This window comes from Cyprinodon tularosa, unplaced genomic scaffold (assembly GCF_016077235.1).
Source record: "Cyprinodon tularosa strain WSP-4 unplaced genomic scaffold, ASM1607723v1 ctg81, whole genome shotgun sequence".
NCBI classification, from domain to species: Eukaryota; Metazoa; Chordata; class Actinopteri; order Cyprinodontiformes; family Cyprinodontidae; genus Cyprinodon; species Cyprinodon tularosa.
The window spans coordinates 2,155,822-2,178,162 of record NW_024039574.1 but is presented as its reverse complement, the minus strand read 5'-3'; the positions used below and the strand labels follow the sequence as shown (position 1 = coordinate 2,178,162).

At 38.8% G+C, this 22,341-nt stretch overlaps 1 protein-coding gene across 1 annotated transcript; it reads right to left on the bottom strand.

The window, feature by feature from the left end:
- Nucleotides 1-651: 651 nt before the first annotated feature.
- klhl2 (kelch-like family member 2) lies at nt 652-18,493 on the bottom strand. Its single transcript, XM_038271914.1, has 15 exons — nt 18,055-18,493; nt 15,095-15,214; nt 14,893-14,999; nt 14,676-14,797; nt 13,908-14,070; nt 13,601-13,710; nt 13,402-13,518; nt 8,365-8,514; nt 8,152-8,269; nt 6,623-6,820; nt 6,432-6,533; nt 6,168-6,296; nt 3,959-4,099; nt 3,725-3,868; nt 652-2,093 (listed from the first exon to the last, which is right to left on the bottom strand). Exons 1-15 carry the CDS (start codon nt 18,120-18,122, stop codon nt 2,065-2,067), a joined length of 1,818 nt encoding a protein of 605 aa, XP_038127842.1. The 5' UTR covers nt 18,123-18,493; the 3' UTR covers nt 652-2,064.
- Between the last annotated feature and the right edge of the window lie 3,848 nt (nt 18,494-22,341).

The following is a 22,341-nucleotide window of genomic DNA, read 5'->3' as shown; positions in this document are numbered from 1 at the left end:
TTAAATCACCTCTTTTTGAGGTAATGGTTAGGGTAGGGCATTAGAAATGAGTTTGGAATAAATGAAAGTCAATGGAAAGTCACCACAAAGATATTGTGACACATCATGTGCATGCCTGTTGGTGGCAACGATTATGTTGTGTACTTCCAAACAGAAAGACCTGAGCAATAACTCTCGGACATAGAGCTCTGACTTTTTGTTTTGCAGGAATGCTGATTTGTGGTCCTGGCTTCCTTCCCAATTGATATTTTTTTGGGTTTAATCTAACTAAGGCTTGGGATATATATATATATATATATATATATATATATATATATATATATATATATATATATATATATATATATATATAAACACACATCAGTCAAATTACATAATAAAATATTTCTACATATGTAACTAGCTTTTAAAGCAATTTATTATTTCAAGTCCAAAGAATCAGCATTTTTTTAATGCTAACTATCCCCCAATTTGTTCAAAATACAACCAGAGGCAAAAAAATAAAAATAAACTAATATTTATATATATATATATCCAAGAATCTAAACACTTGTAACAAGAATATAATTTTAACCAGTGACTAAAATCTCAAAAGAAAAAAAAGAAGCTATATTAGTTTCATAATAAAAGAAATCAGACACTCATGACACATTAAATTTAAATGTTTTACTGATTTGGCAAAGTTTTAAAAACAGATTATAGCGTTTCACAGCTTAAAATACAAGAAGCATATTTATTAATGATAATATAAAACATGTAATAAAACATTTAGTTATAAGCCTACATGACATTCATCAATGCACTCACAAGAGACGGATACCAATTTTACTTTTCAGAGCGACTCTGAATATTTGCAGGAAAAAGAAAAAAAGAGACTGAAGAAAGAAACTCAAGAGGAGGTTTGGTCACTTTCCAGAGAGAGAGAAGAGATAAGAAACACAGATAAAAAGAGACAGAAAAGAGGAGACATTAAAACTGGCACATTCATATTACGTCAGGGTGTGCAGTAGTTATAAACAGGTTGTTACACCAAAGGAAGGGAGGAAACTGGCTAACAGGCTAGAGACTAGAGTCAGGCTAGAGTCCATGCATTGAGTTCAGGCTGCTCCTGCTTTCATTAGTGTTTACAATCACGGCAAATATGGCTCCCAGTTACGATACCACAGATATATCCAACAGTTTAACTACGAGCTTCTCTCCGTTTCCCTGTGTTTGGCAACGTGACTGGTGCACCTCTCTCTACAAAGTCTCTTATCTCCACAAAAAAAAAAAAAAAAAAAAAAAGTACATAATCGTGTTCAAGTGCTTTTTAACATTCTGTTATTCTGAATCCACACAAGCTAACCAACCTTTCTGAAGTCACCATTTGTTTCCTTATCTCAAAATAGTGACTGATTCCAGCTCTGAGCTGGTTCGGTACTGAGGCTAAAACAAAGAGGAGGGTGGACTCTGACATTCAGGCACTCATCAGGCCTCGCTGCAACACTGTAATGGGTAAGAAGTCAGACAGAGTGTGTTCATGCGGCATCGAACAAGGCCTCACCATACACAGACTCTCTGATGCAAACAAAAACACATGCCTACATGTGCAAACGACGGAGCACCGTAATATGCAAGCACATCAGCTCACTCTTCAGATTAATAAAACAAAATTAGAAACAGACTTCGGTCCAAACAATTTGTCTTTTCTTGGATTCTACCATAGATCCGACAAGTGGTCTTTCTCATATCTGGTCTGTGTTAAAATTAACTAATGTTAAAGTAACTAGTAGCAGCTTCATATCAGTAGCGTTTCAGTGGCACTGCAGTGATCTAGTGGTGCTTCATACCGGAATGTCCCTTCGCTGCTGCAGTCCTGCCAGGAGCGAAATAAAACACAGGTTCGAGGACCTCGTCTGTCGCAGCGCCTTCCCCCTCCAATTAAGGTAAGTGCAAGAACCTTCATCAGCATCAACATCTTCGTCAGTGCCTGCTGCTCAACTCTGCATCGGCATCGTAGACAGATCCATGATCAGAATTCTGCAGAACACTCTGCTTTTATTTAATGGCAGTAGTCAAGAGCAGTCATAAGGGCTTGTCAATCACCGTCACACCTGCAAAAAAGAGAGAAATTATACATTCTAGTTTTATTATTACTATTGTGTATCTAAATGCACAATGAAAAAAAGAAATGCAGAAATTATTGTAGATATTCAAGCAAAAGATACAAAAATATTTCATTATTTAGAAAAATTTAAAGTGGAGTCAAAAAAAAAAAAAAAAACTGCTGCAAAATCAGATGGGCAACAATTTTAAAACAGAATGTTCACCCTGCCCCTCTCACTCCTTTCATGGAGGCATAGCAAAAAGAAAGATTTTTGGATTTCTGTTTACTCAAAAACCCAGCAAACAAGTGGAAGGAGGCCTACAATAACAAACACTGTGTGATAAAATACAAACACTGCAAATTCTCCTGAGCACACCATCCCCACTGTAAAGCATGATACTGGTGGAGTCATACTCTGGGGTTTCTCTATGGGAAGATGGTCTTGGTATATTGAAAGATTGGCACAAATCCAGAAAGAAAACCTTTTGGATGTTGGAGAGGCTTGATGTTGGAACAGAGGCTCGGTTTCTGGCCGGTCAACACAACACATGATGCATACATGGGTCACACGGGACCAGAGTTAAATGTATTGTCCTGAATACAAAACTGTGAATTGTAAGAATTTTTAATAGCTATTTACCTTTAAGGAAAACCCTTTTTCAAACCTAAATGAAAAATCTATAATTTCATGAGACTGAAATTAAAATTGATTTAAAAATACACTGATAAAGATTTATCTTTATCTTAAAAAAAAAAAAGAGAACATGCCCCATCGTTCTACCAGGATTCATCTCCCATCTATATTTGTCAATCTTTTCTTTTTCATCTCCTTGCCTTCGTTTTCATCAGTTCAAATCAAAATGAGCTCTAGCACATTATCCCCACTGTTAAACAGGGCTGGACTGCTAGCAGCAAGTTCCCCTTCCAACATGACAAGCATCTATCCCGATGAGCATCAGGTGTTCTGAAAAGTTGAACCAGCAAAAATAAAAATAACCAGTTTTTGAGCAAAGCTGTGGAAATGAAGCAAGGAGATGCAGAGAACGCATTTTTTCACTCCGTGTGAATATTTTTGGAATGAACGAGGAAACGATCATCAAAACATTTCATTTATCCAGCATTGCCATTTTGAAGCTGCAATTCCAGTGATTTGCTCCTCACAGGGCGTCAGCTGTACTTGTTCCTCAATGCTGGTCAGAGGCATCTCATCTACTGTGCCCCCTCCTGTTTTGTTCGCAGATGTTTTGTTATATGCCTGTTTTTCTTTGGTTCGCCTTCTAATATCCTGGTATCTTCTTTTTACTTCATCCACTGTTCGCAAGGTTTCACCGACAGCGTTTACTTTATTACTGATTTGTTCACATATAGCGTTCCTCTGTGTGACAGTCACACTTCTTTGCTGTAGCTCACTTAAATGTTTGTTGGCTTCATCCACCAACACCTCCATTTCCATGGGGTAGAATTTCCTTTTGCGCCTTCTGCTGTCCAAACTCGCGATGCCGCAAACCACAAAATGCGCAAAACCATCATTTAAATAGGGCGTCTCCAACAGTTTTGCACCTGCCACCAGTTACGCAATCGCTCTTGTTAAATCACCCGCAAAACATTTAGTGTGAACGCACTAATGCATTCACTGACCTGCATAACTGCGGCCTGTTCTCATGCAGGCTGGCATTAGCGTCCACTTATCAGTGGTTGGATTGTAGAACTCCACCGAGGCCAAATTGCAGCTGCCGTCGTCTCCTCCGACCACATAAAGCAGGTTGTTTACAGTACACACACCTGAAAACATAAGCACACACAGATAAGCATCCACCAGTGAGGAAAAAAACATCATATGATGGCATCTCACAGGGTTTTCTCCTTACTTACCTGCGTTGCGTCGACACATGTTCATGTCAGCTACTTGCCGCCAGCTGTTGGAGGCTGGATCATAAACTTCACAGCTCTTTCTCACCAACGGACCGTCATGGCCGCCCACAGCATATAGTAACCCTTTTAACACACTCACACCTAAAAAAAAAAAATGTTTGCAAATGAATTGGATGCATTAGCAAGTAATTAGCATGATTTGCATTGCTAGCTTAAATGCATAGTGGAGGATGTTCTTTTTCCAGGTGGATCATCAAAATAAGTGGTCCTCCTAATTGTCAATCATTCTGGCGATAAGTTTATGTAAGGTTATCTTCTTTTGATAAGTGAGAAAAGCTTTTAAACAGAGCGTGCATGAGGAGAAATGGGCTTATGCACGCTCTTGCACGTGTTCAATAGGCACAGGCTTATATATCTATTTTGTCTGCACCATCAACACCAAGTCAAATTCCTTGTAGGTGCAAACCTACTTGGCTATAAACTTGATACTGATTCTGATGTGCCTTTTTTTGCTAATGGAGAGGGCAGGTCTTTTCAAAAAGTTAAGAAAATCTTTCCTCTAAATAGTTGGGAATTATGTTGGTTTGGTGGCATTACAGAAGCTCAAAAAACTAAGGTAACTAGTGATCACTGATAGCAATTAGCTGGGTAGGGGTGGGCATTTAAGGTATTTTTTATCTAAACACTAAAACATAAAATATATAGGGTTAGGGTTAAACACTAAAACATAAAATATATATATATATATATATATATATATATATATATATATATATATATATATATATATATATATATATTATATTATTTTTTTCATTCAGGCATTGGCAAATTCTAAGAATACCTTTCAACTGTGTTACTATGGGATGTTTATCGATATTTAGATAAAAAAAAATAAAATAAAAAAATCACACTTCTTTATGGATCTTGGATCCTGAAGAAGCCTATTTTAAAATGTTATATTTTTTTCTGGGAGGTATTTATAATTGTGGGGCTCTGACTGCTGTGGCATGAAGTCACAGCTAGAACGACTTCAAAGAATCATTAAAGAATGTTTTTAATCCTGACTTATCGGTATCATGATAGTACAGCAAAACATCGTGATAAGATCTTAAAGCGCCCTACTGCTGTGTTTTAGTCTGAATAACTTGGAACACAGCTAAAAGCAGAAATCTCTGACAAAAGGTAAAAATTTTGATTTTGCCATTTAGAAACATGCTTACTTTCCTGCTTTTAGACTTTTACTGTTAGGTAGAAAGTACTGCTGCCATGCTCTTTCAAAACAAAAATAAACATTTATACCAAAAGCAATTTTTTTAGAAAACAATTGTGTCAAACCAGAAAGCGTATCCAATAATTTGTATCCTTTACGGTGATCAGATTGGAACTAGGGCCACTTTTGTTTCTTTTATCAGATCATATTTTAGTCAGAAATTAGAGCCCTTGTACATAATTATTAAGCTGTACACGCAGAAGCTATGAGCTGTAGAGACGTTGTTTTGAATTCTGCTTTTTAACAGTGTCTGCGCTTAAGTGTGTCCTTATAAAGCTGTGTGTTTACTGCAAATTTCTTGTTTGGTTTATTTTAGTGACTATGTAAATACCCATGATCTTATGTCTTAATCACTGACAAAATGTTCCTATTTAGAGAATAAAGTTATCGTTCATCTAATTCTTTAGTTTCTAAATGGCCAATCATTGCCTGACTTTTCTAACAGAAAATCGTCAACCTCAGGTAGCCGCACAGCTTTTCTATAAATCCCTGATTAAAAGTGATCTCTTGGAGGAAGATTGGACAGGTTGGACATGAATGTAGGTAAAAATAAATAAATAATTTTCATTTTTGCATTGCAGGATGTGGAACTTTTACATGCTTCAGCATTGTTGGACAAACATCTAAATTTTCTTTCTCTACACACTTTTTTTAGGGGTAAAAATGTATGTTTTTGAAAATGTGCTTAATAGATCATTAAAAATAAGAAACAGTAATTCTGCTGCACATTTTGTTTATTTAGGCGATAAGTTTGTTTTAATTTTCACAAGATCAGATTTATAAACTTCTAACTTTAAAATGAACCAATGAGCAGATATTTTCTGTTCTGTATCAACGCATAAATGTAACTTGGAATTATTATAGCTAAAGGGATACGGATAAGTATGAGTGAATGCAAATTTAGCTCTCACATTTTGTGACACAAAAATCACAAACCTGCTCCACTACGTCTGGTACCCATCTCTGCTATATAGCTCCATGTGTTGCTTTTTGGATTGTAAGCCTCCACCGTGCTCAGGCACTGCCTGGTGGCTCCATCATAACCTCCCACAGCATACAGGATCCCTGAAAAAACAAGAATACGTATTTAAATCTAAAAGAACATATTTTTCATGGTGGTTTCTCCATAAAATTAAAAATACCAAATAAAATATATTTGGTATTTGTAAACCTTGGAAATAAACTGAGAATTGTAATCACCGTTGACAACACCGACTCCTACGCTGCTGCGTCTGGTGTTCATGGGCAACACATGGAACCACTCATCCGTCTTGGCGTTGTACGCCTCAATTGTGGAGAGACCTACGATCAAAGAGCAAGAACCCGCCATCAGATACTGCTTCACAAACATTTATCTTCATGTTTTAACCACAGAACACAGAACGCTGTACCTGTGCTGCCATCAAAGCCTCCTACAGCGTACAGGAGTCCATTGAGAACAGCAGCGCCGAGCGTTGACCTCCGGTCCTGCATGCTGCTCACACTAGTCCAGCGATCCATCACTGGTTCATAACAGTCCACTGTCCGCACACGTAAAGATCCATTGAAACCGCCTACGGCATACACACACCCACCCATGTACACCACACCTGAAACACAGAATGTAACCCAATAAATACATCAATGAACATCAACGCTCTGCACACTACTGTTTGTTTAGGAATTTTAAGGCTTTTAAAATTAAATGAAAAGAGTTTTGGTGGTCTGTAGGTCCTCTGGTGACTTTAAATCACCTTCAGACCCTAATGAAATCCACAGCACATTACATTGCATTAACATCCGTTAAAGATTTTTAAATGTGGTCCTATATGATGTCATGAGGAGGATAGAAACTCTGGAGGAGCTATAGAGGTCCACTGCTCAACTGGGAGAATCTGTTGACAGATGATTAGATATGCAAGAACACATAATACTGAACATTAATCGCATGAAGTCACATTTCCATCCCATTTACAGCTTGGATGATCCATGCAGGGAAATCTTCAAACATGTTATATAAGATTAAACCAATACTGAACTTTTAGGTGTAGAAACATTAAAACTAGAGATGCAATGATCTAGTTTTTCCTGATCAAATCCAATACAGATATCTGGGCTGAGTGTATCGCCTGATATCCAATTGCAATCCGATTCAACTGTTGACTGAATAAACCATGTATCTTGCACGTGGGTGACGGCTTTAACCTCAACATAAACATTGTCGAAAAATGTAACAAATTAACACAGATATAAATGTTTTTATATTATTAATCAACAAATGAGTAGCAAAAAGAAAAAGATAACAGTTCTATTTTAAGTGCACAGGATCACCAATATCCAATCACTGATATCCAATCCACGGGTGTCTCTAATTAAGTGTGTGAAAACAGACATGCAGTGCACATAGTGAAATGTGACAGTGGCAGTATCATGATGTGGGGATGTTCTTTCTTGAAAAGTTGGAAGAGAGAAGTTGGTATGAGTTTTGTGGAACTAAAACAAAGTAATATTTGGAGGAAACCTAAAAATGGAGTTAAATTGGAAAAAATATGGAGTTAAATAGGAATAGCTTCGTTCAAAATATATTTATGCATTAAAATGTCCTATTCAAAGTTTAGACAGATTCAGTTCAGAGTGTGCAGCGATGTAAAAATTAATGGCCACACCCACCAATTAAATCTAAATCATCCTGACCTCTACAACACATTTTGACTGGGCAAACTGACATTAAACTGATCCTAAATGTGGCAGGATGAGGTTTTCCAATGATGGCCCATAAAAGGGGCCAGTTAGAACATCTTCATGGCCAGTACTGGTCTAGTACAAATTTATTACTGCCACCACACGCCAGCCTAAATGAAGAGTATCTTGAGAATGAATAGGACTTTCAGCAAATTTATGCAGTTGTATAGCAAATCTTTTTTATTTCAGGGTTTCCAACCTGCTCTGCATCTTCTTGTAGGGAGTTCAGCCACTTGGTACCATCGCTGCTCCTCAAAGTCGAAACACTCAACACTACGGATAGCCTTAGGAGCCTGACCTCCAACCACAACCATCACCTAAATGCAAGAGGATAAAAACGCTGCCATTTAAATAACAGGTAAGATGTTTTCACTCTGAAGTGAAAACCTTCAACTGTGACTTTTATCTTCACCTTGGGACAGGAGACAGGAGTTCTCATTCGGGTACGTGCGGTCTTCATCAGAGCTCGCTGCTCAGCAGGCAACAAGTGGTACTTCATGGCCTCAATCAGGTAGTCTTTACACGCACTGCTGTTCTTTATCAGGGACTCCTCTTCGACACGCTGACAGCAAACAAAGAACCCATTAGAAAGCAGAAGACACTGCAAGGGTGTGCTTAGAAGAAGCAGTAGAAAACTTAAACTTAAGTGAAAACAAAAATGCTGTTTCAACAGAGAAGAAAATCTTTAAATTATATTTGCTTTTGAAAATAAGTTTGTAATCATACATATACTAAATATTCCATTTAAGACAACTCATCAACATGACAAAAAAATTAAATAGAAGACACCGATGCTTTAGAATTAAATTAGGGCTCATTAATTGCATTTGCAATATGATCACAATTTAACAAAACACAATTTTCAAATTGCTTAGGCACTCCATTATAATCACATTATATTTAACAATAGTTAAGATAATATAATAATAATAATGACTAACGTTTCATTTCACCACTTTAGGTGGTGGTAATACACATTAAGTGTATTTGCCGCCACACTAATAGGAAGAGAGTTTCAGCTAGCGCACAGATCCATTCATGTTAGTAAAAGTAAGAACCTTTTCATACAACAGTAACAGTAAGGTCCTGTAATAATAGACTCTGAACAAGTAAGCTTTCCAGGTTAGGAAATACTACATAAAATCTTATCTACTGGAGTTTAATGAATACCATTTAATACAACCATTCATGGCATCCTCTTCAAATTCTAGAATCATAGGGTTGTTGCTAAGATCTTAAGATTGGAATAAACAGGAGATTTGCTATTGCTTAACAACCTTACGTTTTTAGTAGGTTGGTAATAATGAACCTTAGGGATGAGTTCTTGGACCTCTTCTATTATTAATTTTAAGGATGCATCACAATGACAATTTGAGCTAATATTGATACCTGCTTCTGCTTCTAATATTACTATTATGGCAGACAATTTCCAACTCCTTCCACACAATGAAATAAAAAGGCCAAACCACTAATATGCACTACATTGTAAAAGGTAGCACCACCAGTTCAATTAATTCAGATATAAAGTTTAGTGTGGAGATCCATGACTGGCCTGCACAGAGTCCTTATCTCAACCTCATAGAACCTCTTTAGGACAAACTACATTGGATGCTGCATTTCGGCTTTTCTCATCTAGACCTTTAACCTTGTGGAAAGTGTTTAGAGAAACATTAAAGTTGCAGTTATTGGGGACAGGGGTCCATCAATGTGCTGGACCCAATAAAAATTAAGAATAAGAGGTTTATAAAATGTATATAAATGACAAAGTGGACAGACAAATACTTTTCCTTCTCTGTCAGAATTAAAAACTAAGTGATCCTTTGCTGCATCATCAAGGTTACAGGCCCAAACAAACCCACCAAAATAAAATGCATACACAAACAACAAGATGGAAACAAAAATCGGTTATTGATATTTCAGTTAAACTTATAGGACACATTTTGATGCGTTAAAACAAAAAGGAAGCAATATTGAGCTTCCCTAATTTATCTATGTGCTTCCTTCTGGCCTGCTTCTGCAAACATGGTGAAACTCATATCTTTACAGGTGAGGCTGAACTAATGAGCCTGTTAACCCTACAGATTGTAAAAGCTTTAATAATCCTGCATTGTGTCTCTGGTCTGTTACCTTGTGTGCTGGAGAGCACTTTTAGTGGCTGACAGCTTTATTTTTGGTCCCCACTATTTCTGCAGTTCGTTTATCTACTTGGTATGTAATAAGTAGTAAAACTGATTTTCCAAGTAATTTAAAAGTAAAGTTTAGCTTATTATTTCACCAACTCCATAAGATGTTCATATCAAGTCACTAGTTTTGCATTACAACAGTTCAAACAGAAATATACACACATATTTCACAACAGACAAAAATAAGGTAAAATGTTTTTAAGCTAAAGTACTTTTCCCAACCAGGTCCCATCCATGGCCTGCGCAAATAGATTGGTTTTAAACAGTTTTTAAAAGAACAGGATGTTAAACAGGATTTACAGCTTTTAGAGACTGAAGTGATGCGTTTCACAAATTGTAGGGTCTGTATTTACCTGCAAGACACACCAGTCCCACCATTTAAAAAGACAAACTATAATTTCTATGAGATAGAACCTGTAAATAGACGGCTTTGCGCTCTGAAAGTGAGTACAAAGATGTAAAACTTATGTTAAAACGCTCCAACAGGTCCAGCAAAATCAAACTGGACTGTAATGTGTTCTGATGGGAGAAGCACAGTAAAAAAGATATTACTACATTCTAAAGTAGACGATATTAAGGGATGAATAATCATCTTGCACTTGGTGAGAAACAAACATTCAGAACAGTTGAGTCGTGACCATCTGTCATCAGAACTCAGCTGCTGAATCAGCTGTAATGTCTACAAAGAGAGCGACGTTTGCTCTGTTTTTTGGTATCCGAGTGTTTCAGTTGCTTTTCTCCACAAGTGTTCATGATGTATCATTTCTTTGCCACCATCTAGTTCTTATTTAACTTTATTTTTAAATAAGATATGACCACGTAGGAATAAAGTTTTATATTCCAAGTAATAGAACATTTAATTGCCAAGTTAAATATAAAGTAAATGGTGGCATAGGGTACGTGGTAAAAACTTTCAAGCATTCCCCATCCTGAGGTAAGTGAAGCCTCTAATATCCTTGTGGAAGCGGTAAATATTATCACTATAAACGGGGTGAGAACTGATTTAAAGGGGTGGATTTCATCATCATATTCAACAGAAATCGCAGGCTAGCTGGTTTATTTGGTGATCAGATTGTCCAGATTACAAATTTCAATTCACGGGAAATAAAATAGAGAGGATTATTTTTCAGCTTTGAGCTACATTTTCAGTTTCAATGCAAATGTTTAAAAGATCTTGTGCAGAAGTCTGGTTTTATTAACTGTGTGCTCCATGAATTAAGAATCATTGTTGAAGTTTGTGTCTAACTCGTGTGTTAAAGGGCTATTTGTTTCATTGCTTTCCTGCAATCTGGATTCACTTGGATAAGGTAAATAAATAATAATAAAAAAAAAAACATGTTTTACCATTTAAGCAACATTTATACAAAATCTATACAGAAAAAACTAAAGTGCATAAATTGTGCAGTCATAAATCAGAAACATGAAAAATGTGTATATCACATGGCCCTGTTAAAAGAGACCAGGTATTGATTGGACTTCTGGCACTATGGTAAAAACTGCCTCAGTCCATTAGAGCGTTACCTTAGTGCTCTGTTTCTGCAACCCAAGAGCAGCAACTCAGACACCCCGTGTCCTGGCTGAGTATTGAACACACTAATTCAATCAAGAGGAACTTCCTCCATTCAGTTGAAGTAAACCACAAAATAACATCATCTAAGATTTATTGATATTTAGATCAGCTCCAGTTTAGGAGAAAGAAGATTTGCTTTCCATGTTAAAGGTATAGTGGAGGATGTTCTTTTTCCAGGTGGATCATCAAAATAAGGGCTCCTCCTACTTGTCAATCATTCTGGTGATATGTTTACATAAGGCCGTCCTACGTGCCGATTTTCACTTACTGATAGTAAGTAAGGTGAAAGTAGGCTTGTATGAGTGATATAAACAGCAACTTTTAAACAGAGCATGCATGAAGAGAAATGGGCTCGTGCACGCTTTCATGTTATATGTTTAATAGGCGTTCTTTCTTGGGAGCAGATACAGGGTTGCGCATGTGCATTTTTTTTTTTAAAAGTGGTGAGGGCGGGTCTTTTCAAAAATTTGCTGAAATCCTCCATAAAACCTTTAAATCTTTTTTAGAGGCAGGAAATCAAAGAACAAAAAGGGTTGAATGTTTGAATACAAAAAGTAAAAGAACATTATTTGTAGGATTTTTGATTGGAAAATGGAAAAATAACTAAGTTTCAGATAGAGAGTTCAAAGCCACTGTAGGTCTGAACTTTTTTTTTCATAACATTAATTAAGTTAAGGAGAATGTTATGACGTGTTCCTACACACTGCTGGCCAGCTTGCTGAAAGAATGTTAGTACAGTTTTTCAACTCATAATGTGAAAAGTAATGGGGTGCCATGCAACCTTGCGTTGCAAGCAGGACTGTTGCGAGATCAGAGTTTTTAATCTCACAACAAATCCATCTTTAAGACTCCTGTGCATCTGGCAACAACCAGCAAGTCGAACCAGTGACATGCCAGCAGTGTTTTTTGGGGCGGGACATGTAGGAATGATGACAGTCAGAAGGACCTTGCTAGGGCATAACAAACATGGCTACGCTGGAGGACTCGCCTGTCGATACCGCAATTAACTCGGCTTTAGCTATAATAGCGTCAATTTCTTGTTTAACAGAGGAGCAAAGAGAAGCACTTTGTGCATTTGTAGATGGGAAAGATGTCTGTGCTTTTCTTCCAATAGAATTTGGAAAATGTTTGATAAAGGAAGACGGGTACAAGCTGGCCCGTCACCCAATCACCTCGAAGTATTGTGCTAAAAATCACCCTTTTTTTACAGGCCATCCCAGATCCTTCCAGGTTAATGCATTAGTTATATTTAGGTAAATCTGTTTCAGATCTACAAATGCTTACCAGTAGCTTTGAGCCTCATGTCCATTAACCACCTGATTTCAGCATCTCTCCTAACCAACAGCCTCACTAGTTAACTATAAAAATCTGCTTTTTTTTTTGCGTATGTTATATAAAGAGCAGAAAAGTGGGGGAAAAAGCATTCTGTACAATAGGCAGGTGAGTACTTAAAAATAACTCCGTTTAGTGAGTACTTTTTTCAAGTGTCTGTTTAAATCTGTGTATAGCAGTAGAAATAGCTTCTTTTCTGTTAAATTAAACATTTTGGTTTAAACTCTCCCTATTAAAACACTAAAACTGGGGGATTAGAATTACACGGATTGTGTTTACCAACAATAACCACCCTTTGGTGTTTTAATTATTTAGATTCTTTATCCGACGTTCATAAAGCAGACAAAGGCGAAGCCAAACATACCTGCACTAGGTATTCTCTGGAGAGCAGCGGCAGGCGTACGTGTTCCATAAGGTGGGCCAAGTGTTCCTGACGGACATCCTTGTCATGGTTTACCCAGGCGATTACTGCCTCAAAGACCTATGCAGAAACACAGATGTATATCAGTCTGAGCTATCAGCCGTGCAATCAGGCCTGTTTTCTATAGAGGGGGAGTGAGCACCTTCTCCTCTGAGGGTATGGTGAGCTTGTCGCTGGCGATCAGACTGGACACCTGCTCCATACCCAAGTTCAAAAACTCCTCACTCCCGACGACCTCAGTGAAATGTTGCTCTGTCAGCACAAAGAAAATGCACAAATGCAACTTTTCAGACAGCAGCAGAAGTTTTCTAGAACAGATCGGCTCCATTAATTACACCTGTCCTCATTCTGTCTCCTACTCCCCGTCCCAGATTGTCTCGACCACAATTAACCACAAGCTCAATTTAAAGAGGCAGTAAGAAGAGCCGCTGTAGTTTGAGGACACAAACCTGCATAACCGTTAGCCAGTGAGAGAAGCTGGGAACAAGCATGTAGGTCGGCAAAGGCTCGTATCCCCAGACAGTTGGATGGATGGAGCTGGGAACTGAGGAACTCACAGCAGGCCTTTTTCACCTCGTTGAGCTGGAGCAAACCTGCTGCAGGCAGCAGAGCCTGAGGAGCACAAACACCATGGGTGGTCTGGTCATGGTAAGAGAGGCTAAAAGAAAGCTGCAGATCAAATACAGTAGTTTTTCTAAAAGTTTCTGTAGGGGAAAAAACAAACTTGCGATCTCAATAAGACCGCAAAAAATCAATGCCTCCCATCCACTCTGTAAAACATGGTGGTGGCACCATCATTCTGAGGGGATGTTTTTTTTTTAGCTGGGATGGGGAAGCTTGTCAGAGTTGATGGGAAGATGGATGCAGTCAAAAACAACCACAGGACAACGACCTGTAACAAGCAGCCAGAGCTCCAGTTCAGATCAACCAGAACTTATTGGCTTTGAAAAGCTGCACAGAAAGTCCAGATAGAAATCTAACTGAGAATGGAAATATATAACACGCTTCTCTAAGTTTCCATTTGGAAAATAATTTCCCTTCACATCATTTTTATGCACTACTCTGTTTAAATACTGGGGAAAAATAATCCCAGTCAAATACATTAAAGTATGCAGTAGTCGACTGAAAAAAATAAAGGTTTAAGGAATATAAATACTTTTGAAGAATCCTGTAAATCTCTGACCGCAGTGTTAGAGCAGATCTGTGTGAGTGGCTACCTGAACGTTGTCCTCGGTGACCTGTATCTCTGCAGTGTAGATGTAGTCCACCAGCAGGCCCAGGGTCCACCCCCCTACCTCCTTTATTCTCACTCGCTTCGCTCTGCTTTCCGTCATCTCTCCTGTTTGAGTGATTTAAAATGTGAGCATATCATTAAGATTTTGGAACACCTCCTTTTCAAATGCAATGCAAACACAAATGGAAGACGCTCCCTACCTGTAAACATGGCGTGGAAATAAGGGCTCCCAGCGGCCAGAACCACCCTGTGAGCAGCAATCTCTACATCCTCTGCAACTATAGTCACATCACACAACAGGCTCTGGCTGCACAACGGAGATGAAGAAGTAAAACAAAAAAGTTACAGGTAACATCGACAACCAAGGAGAGGACAAATAACTTAGCAGAGAGAGCATATCACCTCCGTAGCTCGTTCATGACCTTAAACGCCTTCCTCATGTGCCGCGGGTTCAGAGTGACTGGACCCTGCCTCTCCACTCCATCTTCTTTGTCCAGAGAGTGTGGACAAAGCCTAGTACACCTAGGAAGGGACACATAAACAACAGGCACAGGCATTAAAGCATCCCAGGTGATAACTCCTAACAGATGGAAATATCCACAAGCTTTACCACTTCAGAAACATTCGGTTCTGGAATTTAAATTTAGGTTAAATTCAGTTCTTTATACTCTAAGGATTAATCATGATAAATGTATTAGGGTGAGGCTTTTGACCATTCGAACACAACCAATTGTAAAGCACGGTAATGGTAGCATAGTGCTCAGGGCTGATTAACATAGCAAAATTTAATGGAATAATAAAGAGGGAGAATTTCATCCAAAGGGTTCAACTTTACTTTAAACCTGCAGGGAGGTGGTTAGATAATGGTCACATTGAAGGACAAACATGTTTGAAAGACTAGACTGACTAGTAGGAAACAGGAAGTAGACCATGTTGTTTAAGAAGGGCTTTAAGTACAAGTTGGTATAGGGCAAAAACAATTCCTTAAAGATTTATATACAAATGATTTTTGAATTTTACCAAAGTTTTCATTCCCTACTGAGATCTGAGACGAGAATCTGTTACAGTAGCTGAAGATTAGGGTAATGGCAACGTCTTTAAAATGCTCACCATCAAAGAGAAGTCATCAAAATACCAGTGAAAACATGCAAAAGGTTGATCAGCAAAAATAAAGAAGGATTTAATTTATGCCATTTCTTTAACTTAACTGTAGATAAAAATAGATACATTTGTTTACTACATAGCTTTACATTGCTTACCTGTAAAGAGATGGGTGACTCACTTTTTAAATCGGTCACAAACCTCCTCCTGGGTGAATAAAAATAATTTTAAACCTAAATCTACCAGGACTGTTAATCTAAGCCTTGGATGTTAAAGCAAAGCCGGAATAGAAGCTAAAATAAAAAACCTGGACTTAAAAAATCTTTAACAAATCCTAATATAACTAAACCAAACAAATACTATCCAGGGTAGGAAAGGAGCTCCGGACTGCTGTGGTGAATCTAGACAGTCTTCAGTCTTACAGACGTCACCGGCATGCACATAAATGCTGCTCGTCTTGTGATTACAGCCTCCAGGAAAAGAACTTAAGAAACAAAAATACGGATCTAATGAAGGGCTGATGCATATAGTAGGCGCTATATGCATAAACTGAACTGAATTAAACTGGGCTCCATGTTTGTCTCCAAATGTGCTTGAGACAGGGGCGGAGCTAGATGGGGGGCCAGGGGGGGGCCACCCTTAGCAAAACATTGGCTACCCCTGTGGCCACCCCTACCATTTTTTGCCTCCAATACAGACGATAGCAGCAGTAATACCCTCAAGTGGAATATTTAAAACATTTACATTTTTGTGGTTAATTAATTATACACATCAATATACTAATAAAGATGATAAATACAGAATTCGTGCTCTTTTCAGAACTAGAGTTTGTGTTATATGGGGTAAAGAGAAAATGTGTCTCTGCAAGTTATCTGGGAGTCTTCAGTAATATCATAGATTAAAATAGATAACAATTTTAATAAAAAACTTATCAAATAATCAATTTATGTAGATATTAGTGCTTGTAAATATCAATTTTATGCAGAATGTTTGTTTATACATGTAGGTAAGTAATGACGATGGAAAAGATTATGCCCCATATCTCAAAATTGAAAGAGTTTTATGCACTATACCTTTTATTTAGAAAGCATGGATGTTTAAATATATGCGTCTACTTGTTAGCAAAGGCTGTAGGAAAGTATTGTCTTTATTTAGAAAATATGGCTGTTGTGTTCGTTAATTTTCCTGTTGGAACCGTATAGATTGACCCCGAGGTTCTGGCGCCTATCTGCTTTCGGCCCACCCCTCAGTGTACATTGATTATTGCCTGGCCACCCATATAAAAATGTCTGGTTACACCTCTGGCTTGAGATAAAGGATTGACAATTAGTAAGTAATGCAGAAAAATCCTGTTGCCATCCTCTTTCACAAATACATGCCCACACACGCCTCTGTGGGAATCCACGCTTGTTCTGTCTGCACCTTCAGAACAAATGAAACAATAGATCAGATCCTGCTTCCACCCTGGATCCCCCACCCTGGATCCCCTGCATCCACCCTGGATCCCCTGCATGCACCCTGGACCCCCTGCATCCACCCTGGACCCCATGCATGCACCCTGGATGCCCTGCATCCACCCTGGACCCCCTGCATCCACCCTGGATCCCCTGCATCCTGGATCGACTTCATCCATCCTGGATCCCCAGCATCCACTGCATCATTCCTGGATCCCCTGCATCCTGGATCCCCTGCATCCTGGATCCCCTGCATCCTGGATCAACTGCATCCTGGATCAACTGCATCCTGGATCGCCTGCATCCTGGATCGCCTGCATCCATCCTGGATCCCCCATCCTGGATCCCCAGCATCCACTACATTATTCCTGGATCCCCTGCATCCATCCAGGATCCCCTGCATCCATCCTGGATCCCCTGCATCCATCCTGGATCCCCTGCATCCATCCCCTGCATCCATCCTGGATCCCCTGCATCTATCCTGGATCCCTTGCATCTATCCTGGATCCCCTGCATCCATCCAGGATCCCCTGCATCCATCCAGGATCCCCTGCATCCATCCAGGATCCACTACATCCTGGATCCCCTGCATCCATCCTGGATGCCTACAGGACCATCCAGACTTTGCACCGACAGGCTGCGGTAGTACCTCTCTCTGCTCAGCGAGCTGCCCAGTGTCTCTGTTAATGCGGCACTATCAGTCAAGCAGCCACTGGGAAATGTCAACACACATCCACATCCACACACACACACACACACACACACACACACACACACACACACACACACACACACACACACACTTACAGTGGATGACTGTCCATGATTCCGGTGTTTTTCAGAGGCGGAAAACTTGGCCCAGCAGTATGCACCATTCCATATCCACGGATCGGTCTTTATTCAGGCCTGAATTGGGGCTCAGAGGGCGGGCAGGCGGGCTGACAGCAGCCCCTGTAAAGCAGCCGGGCTCACATAAACACTCAGCCCACTGCAGTGACTCTGTCCACGGACACGTTTCGGTTCCGATGTGGTCAGCGGTGTCTGCTTCTTCTACTTCGGTCTGGAAAGTAAGCCCCCCAAACACCGAACCAGATGGGTTTTAATTTCACTGGCGATGTCCTCCTGAATGTTTGTGAGAGCCAGAGAGGCGAGGAAGGATACCTGTTATTTTTCAATAGCTGATTAAAACGCACAAACAAGGACAAGACAGCAAAGACGGTCTTTTAAACAGCCAAGGCGTCCAGGAAGAAAGTGATGTCTCCCCCTAGCGGTGGAAGACTGCTCAGAGAAGGCTTGGTGAACCTTCACAGGTATGGCATCCTATATTGATATACAATCACTCCCATTTTTAGCTTTTAGACTAATGTCGCTTCAAATTTGCAAATCTCAAGGCAAATATTCCACATAATTATTTAAAGATTACAGGTGTATCTACTAATTTTTTTTTCTTGTCATTTTAAAAGTTGTGGCTTATAGATAGTGAATGATTTCGCAAATGATAATTGGAAACTCATGGTATCACACCTAAATCAGCTAAATGACTAAAAAAAACCTACAATGGCTTCCTGGGCCTTGTCACTCTGGGTCAGCATGTTAAATAAGACTGCTGGCTTGACATATGTCCACAAGGATGCTATGCCTCAAAAGGTCATTATTGAAGAAGGTGGTTTTTGACACATCCAGGCATATCAACAGAAAAATGAGCGGAAGGAAGAGTGTGGTACGAAAAGCAAAGTCTACTCAGGATAAAGCTTGAGTCTGCAGTGACTATACAAATACAAATCCTACGCATGGGCTATAAATCTTCCATCCCAGCCAGACAAAAGAAGGCAGATGGTCTGAAAGCAATCTGGGCCTCCATTACACCTACAAAGTGCCACAAGCTGATCTCCTATCTGCCATGGTGCATTGATGCAATAATTTATGCAAGAGGAGGCCCAACTGTTTATTGGGTGCATATGAGTAGTAGTAATACTGAATAGTAATTAGTTGTATATCTTTTATATATGCCATCATTTTCAGTTGTTTTTTTTAGAAATCATAATTTCACCAGAAAAACTGCACTAACAAAGCATTAACCATTCCTTCTATTTTCTGAGTTTTTTCATGTGGGTGGGGTGTCAGCTTCATGCAGCTGGAGCCTATCCTATATTTGATGATGCGGGCCGGGGTGTACAGTAAACACTGTGCATTTGTAGTGCAGAGTGGCGAACTCACTGTAGGGCTTGCAGTAATAACTGTGAACGCTGCGCACAGTTTGGTTGTACCTTAAAGCTTGGTTAGGGTTCTCTTACCTCTCTGCACGGCTCCTTGGTCTTAGAAATGCTGTTTTTTTTTTTCAGGTATGTCATTTAAGTTATGTAAAGAACAGCTGTAGTCATTCAGATTAAATTGAATGCAGGCGGACTCTGTTTATTAATACATTAATTACTGGATTTACTGGACTTTTACTTAAAGGATTATAATAATCCCATCTATACCTGTATTTATAAATATATATAATTGCACAGGGCAAGACTAAACCAATTAGTTATTTAAAGATAAATGACTGATCTGTCTCTGAATTGTAAGAATCAGAGTAAAAGAAGCTGGATGGAACTGTAGGCTGGATAACAATGTAGACCTTAGTTTGTAAAACCATGACTGAAAAACAAAACATTTTAATTGCAGAAGCAGTTAAAAATTGTTTTCAATTACAATTTTTATTTGACCTTATTTATATTTAAATTGCATACAAACACTTTTTGTTTTTCACATTTGTTTCCAGTCTTTATTTTTTATTTTAATTAGCCTGCTGATATCTAAGCATGAGTTTCCTTGCAAAAGAATCAGATTTTGAGTGTTTATTCCATCTTACTGTATGTAAAAAGGCAAATCCCATTTAAAACAATGCAAGACAAAAATTATCAGCCATGTTAAAAATCAGAGTCTGAAATCCAGACTTGGATTTAAATATGGCTACACAAATATTCAGGTGTTGTATTATATAATGCATTGTCTTGCCTTATTGCCAAATGGGCAGGAATATCTTTGTTTTTAAGCTGAACCTGTCTTCTAATAATTTAAAAGTTTTATTGACCTCATTGGTAGCTATATACCTCATTATATTGGTATAAGTGCAAAACTCAATCTACTTTTTATGTGTTTTAGAAACTCATGCATAGTTCATAAATTCAAATATAATAATTTTTATATTATTTTTTTGATCTTGTTTTCTCTTTAGAGGTGAAAAGTGAGTCAATAATTTTACTCACATGCTAAGTCATAATGCACTGATTCAGGGATGGGCAGCTCCAGTCTTCCAGGGACCTGACACTTTTAAATGTTTGCCTGCACAAACACACCTGAATCAATTCAATATATAATTACCAGGACCCTGGAGAACCTGCATACTGAAGATAAAATTCAGCTAAAGCAGTGGTAAAATGTGCAGGACACGAGATATCCAGGACCGTATTTGTGAAAAGCAGATCTACAGGAATTCTAGGATTGTGAAATAGCTTAAAAAACAGACCTAATTCATAACCATTTTAGCACTGTTTTAATGGTCAAAAAATGCCAGGACAGAAAAAAAGACCATCATTTACTGTAAATGATTTAATCCTTACAGAACTTTTAGTCTAATTAAGAGAGAGCCTAGTTGTTGGTGAGAGCTCTCTCCACCAGAACCCATCTGTGAGAATCTTTGTCTGACTGTGCTGATGGTGAACAAGCAGGAGCTGTGAAACCAAGCAGAACAAGTCTGTTATGGTGTGAACACACTGAATACATTACAGCAAACAGGCTGAGTGAAAGCGATGCCTTCATTTCTGTCAAAAAGTGAGATTTAAAATGTAAATAATTCTTTTGTGGAATACTTGCATCAAGATCTAAATATAATCTTTATTATTCTGTAATTTCATTTGCAGCAGCCTTTGCTGTACACAGAATAAAGTTTAAATTATGTCAATACACTTTAACAGTCTTATGAAATTTATTTTAGTTAAGGTGGTTCTATCTACAATAGTAGCCACACCCATTGTAGCCATTAACTGTTATGATTGCTGTATATTTTTACCAATCTTATTTTTTAGAGCTTTTTCAATTTGAATATGTACTGTGTATTTTCAACATGGGGAAGGTTATGGTCATTCCATAAATTTAAGCCAGTTTTAGACATTCCCAAAACAGTCTACAATGCATCAGCTATCCCCACAGTGGAAACTTGAAATCATGTCATACTAGAAAGCTTCTGCTCCAAAATCAGCATTTGGAGCATCTGTCATTTGGAGCTGTTCTGAAGATATTCGGTTTTGTTATATCTAAGTAACGTCTTCCTATGGGCAACAAGTTGAAGGCACAAACTAAACTGTTCATAATTTATAATTTATGGTATGCCAGCATTCATAACATGTAGGCAAATCACTGTCCCCCAGACATCCGCAGTTATATATTTTTTTAAACTAAGCGGAGTGTGTATGACGTAATCCGCGCGCGCCGGCTACCTTTCATTCCTCCTGTCCACTGAACTGCTACTAGTTTTACTCACATGCCTGGAAGATGTCTAGTGCTACTACCACAGATGATCTCACTCACGAAATGGAATTGAACGATTCAGATTAGCTCACCGAATGATTAGAAGACTGTCTGCAGCTTAATGCCTCAAAAACAGAGGCCATCCAAACTGGTACTCCTCATCAACTCCGTTCCTCTCCTCTCACCTCTGTTTCATTCTGTGGTCATACCATTCCCCTCTCTCCCTCTGTTACAAGCCTTGGGGTCAAGCTTGACCCCCACCTCTCCTTTGACAATCATGTCACCTCCATCTGCAAAACGTCCTTCTTTCACCTCCGTAATATCTCTAAACTCCGTCCCTCTCTATCCCTCCCTGCTGCAGAGAAGCTCGTCCACGCCTTCGTCTCCTCCAGGCTGGATTACTGCAACGCTCTCCTCGTCGGGATCTCTGGCAGGAGCCTTCAGAAGCTCCAGTATGTACAGAACAGCGCTGCCAGGGTCCTGATGAGGGTGAGGAAACACCAGCACATCACTCCCATCCTTCACACTTTACACTGGCTGCCCATTCACGCCCGTATAGAGTACAAGATTCTTCTGCAC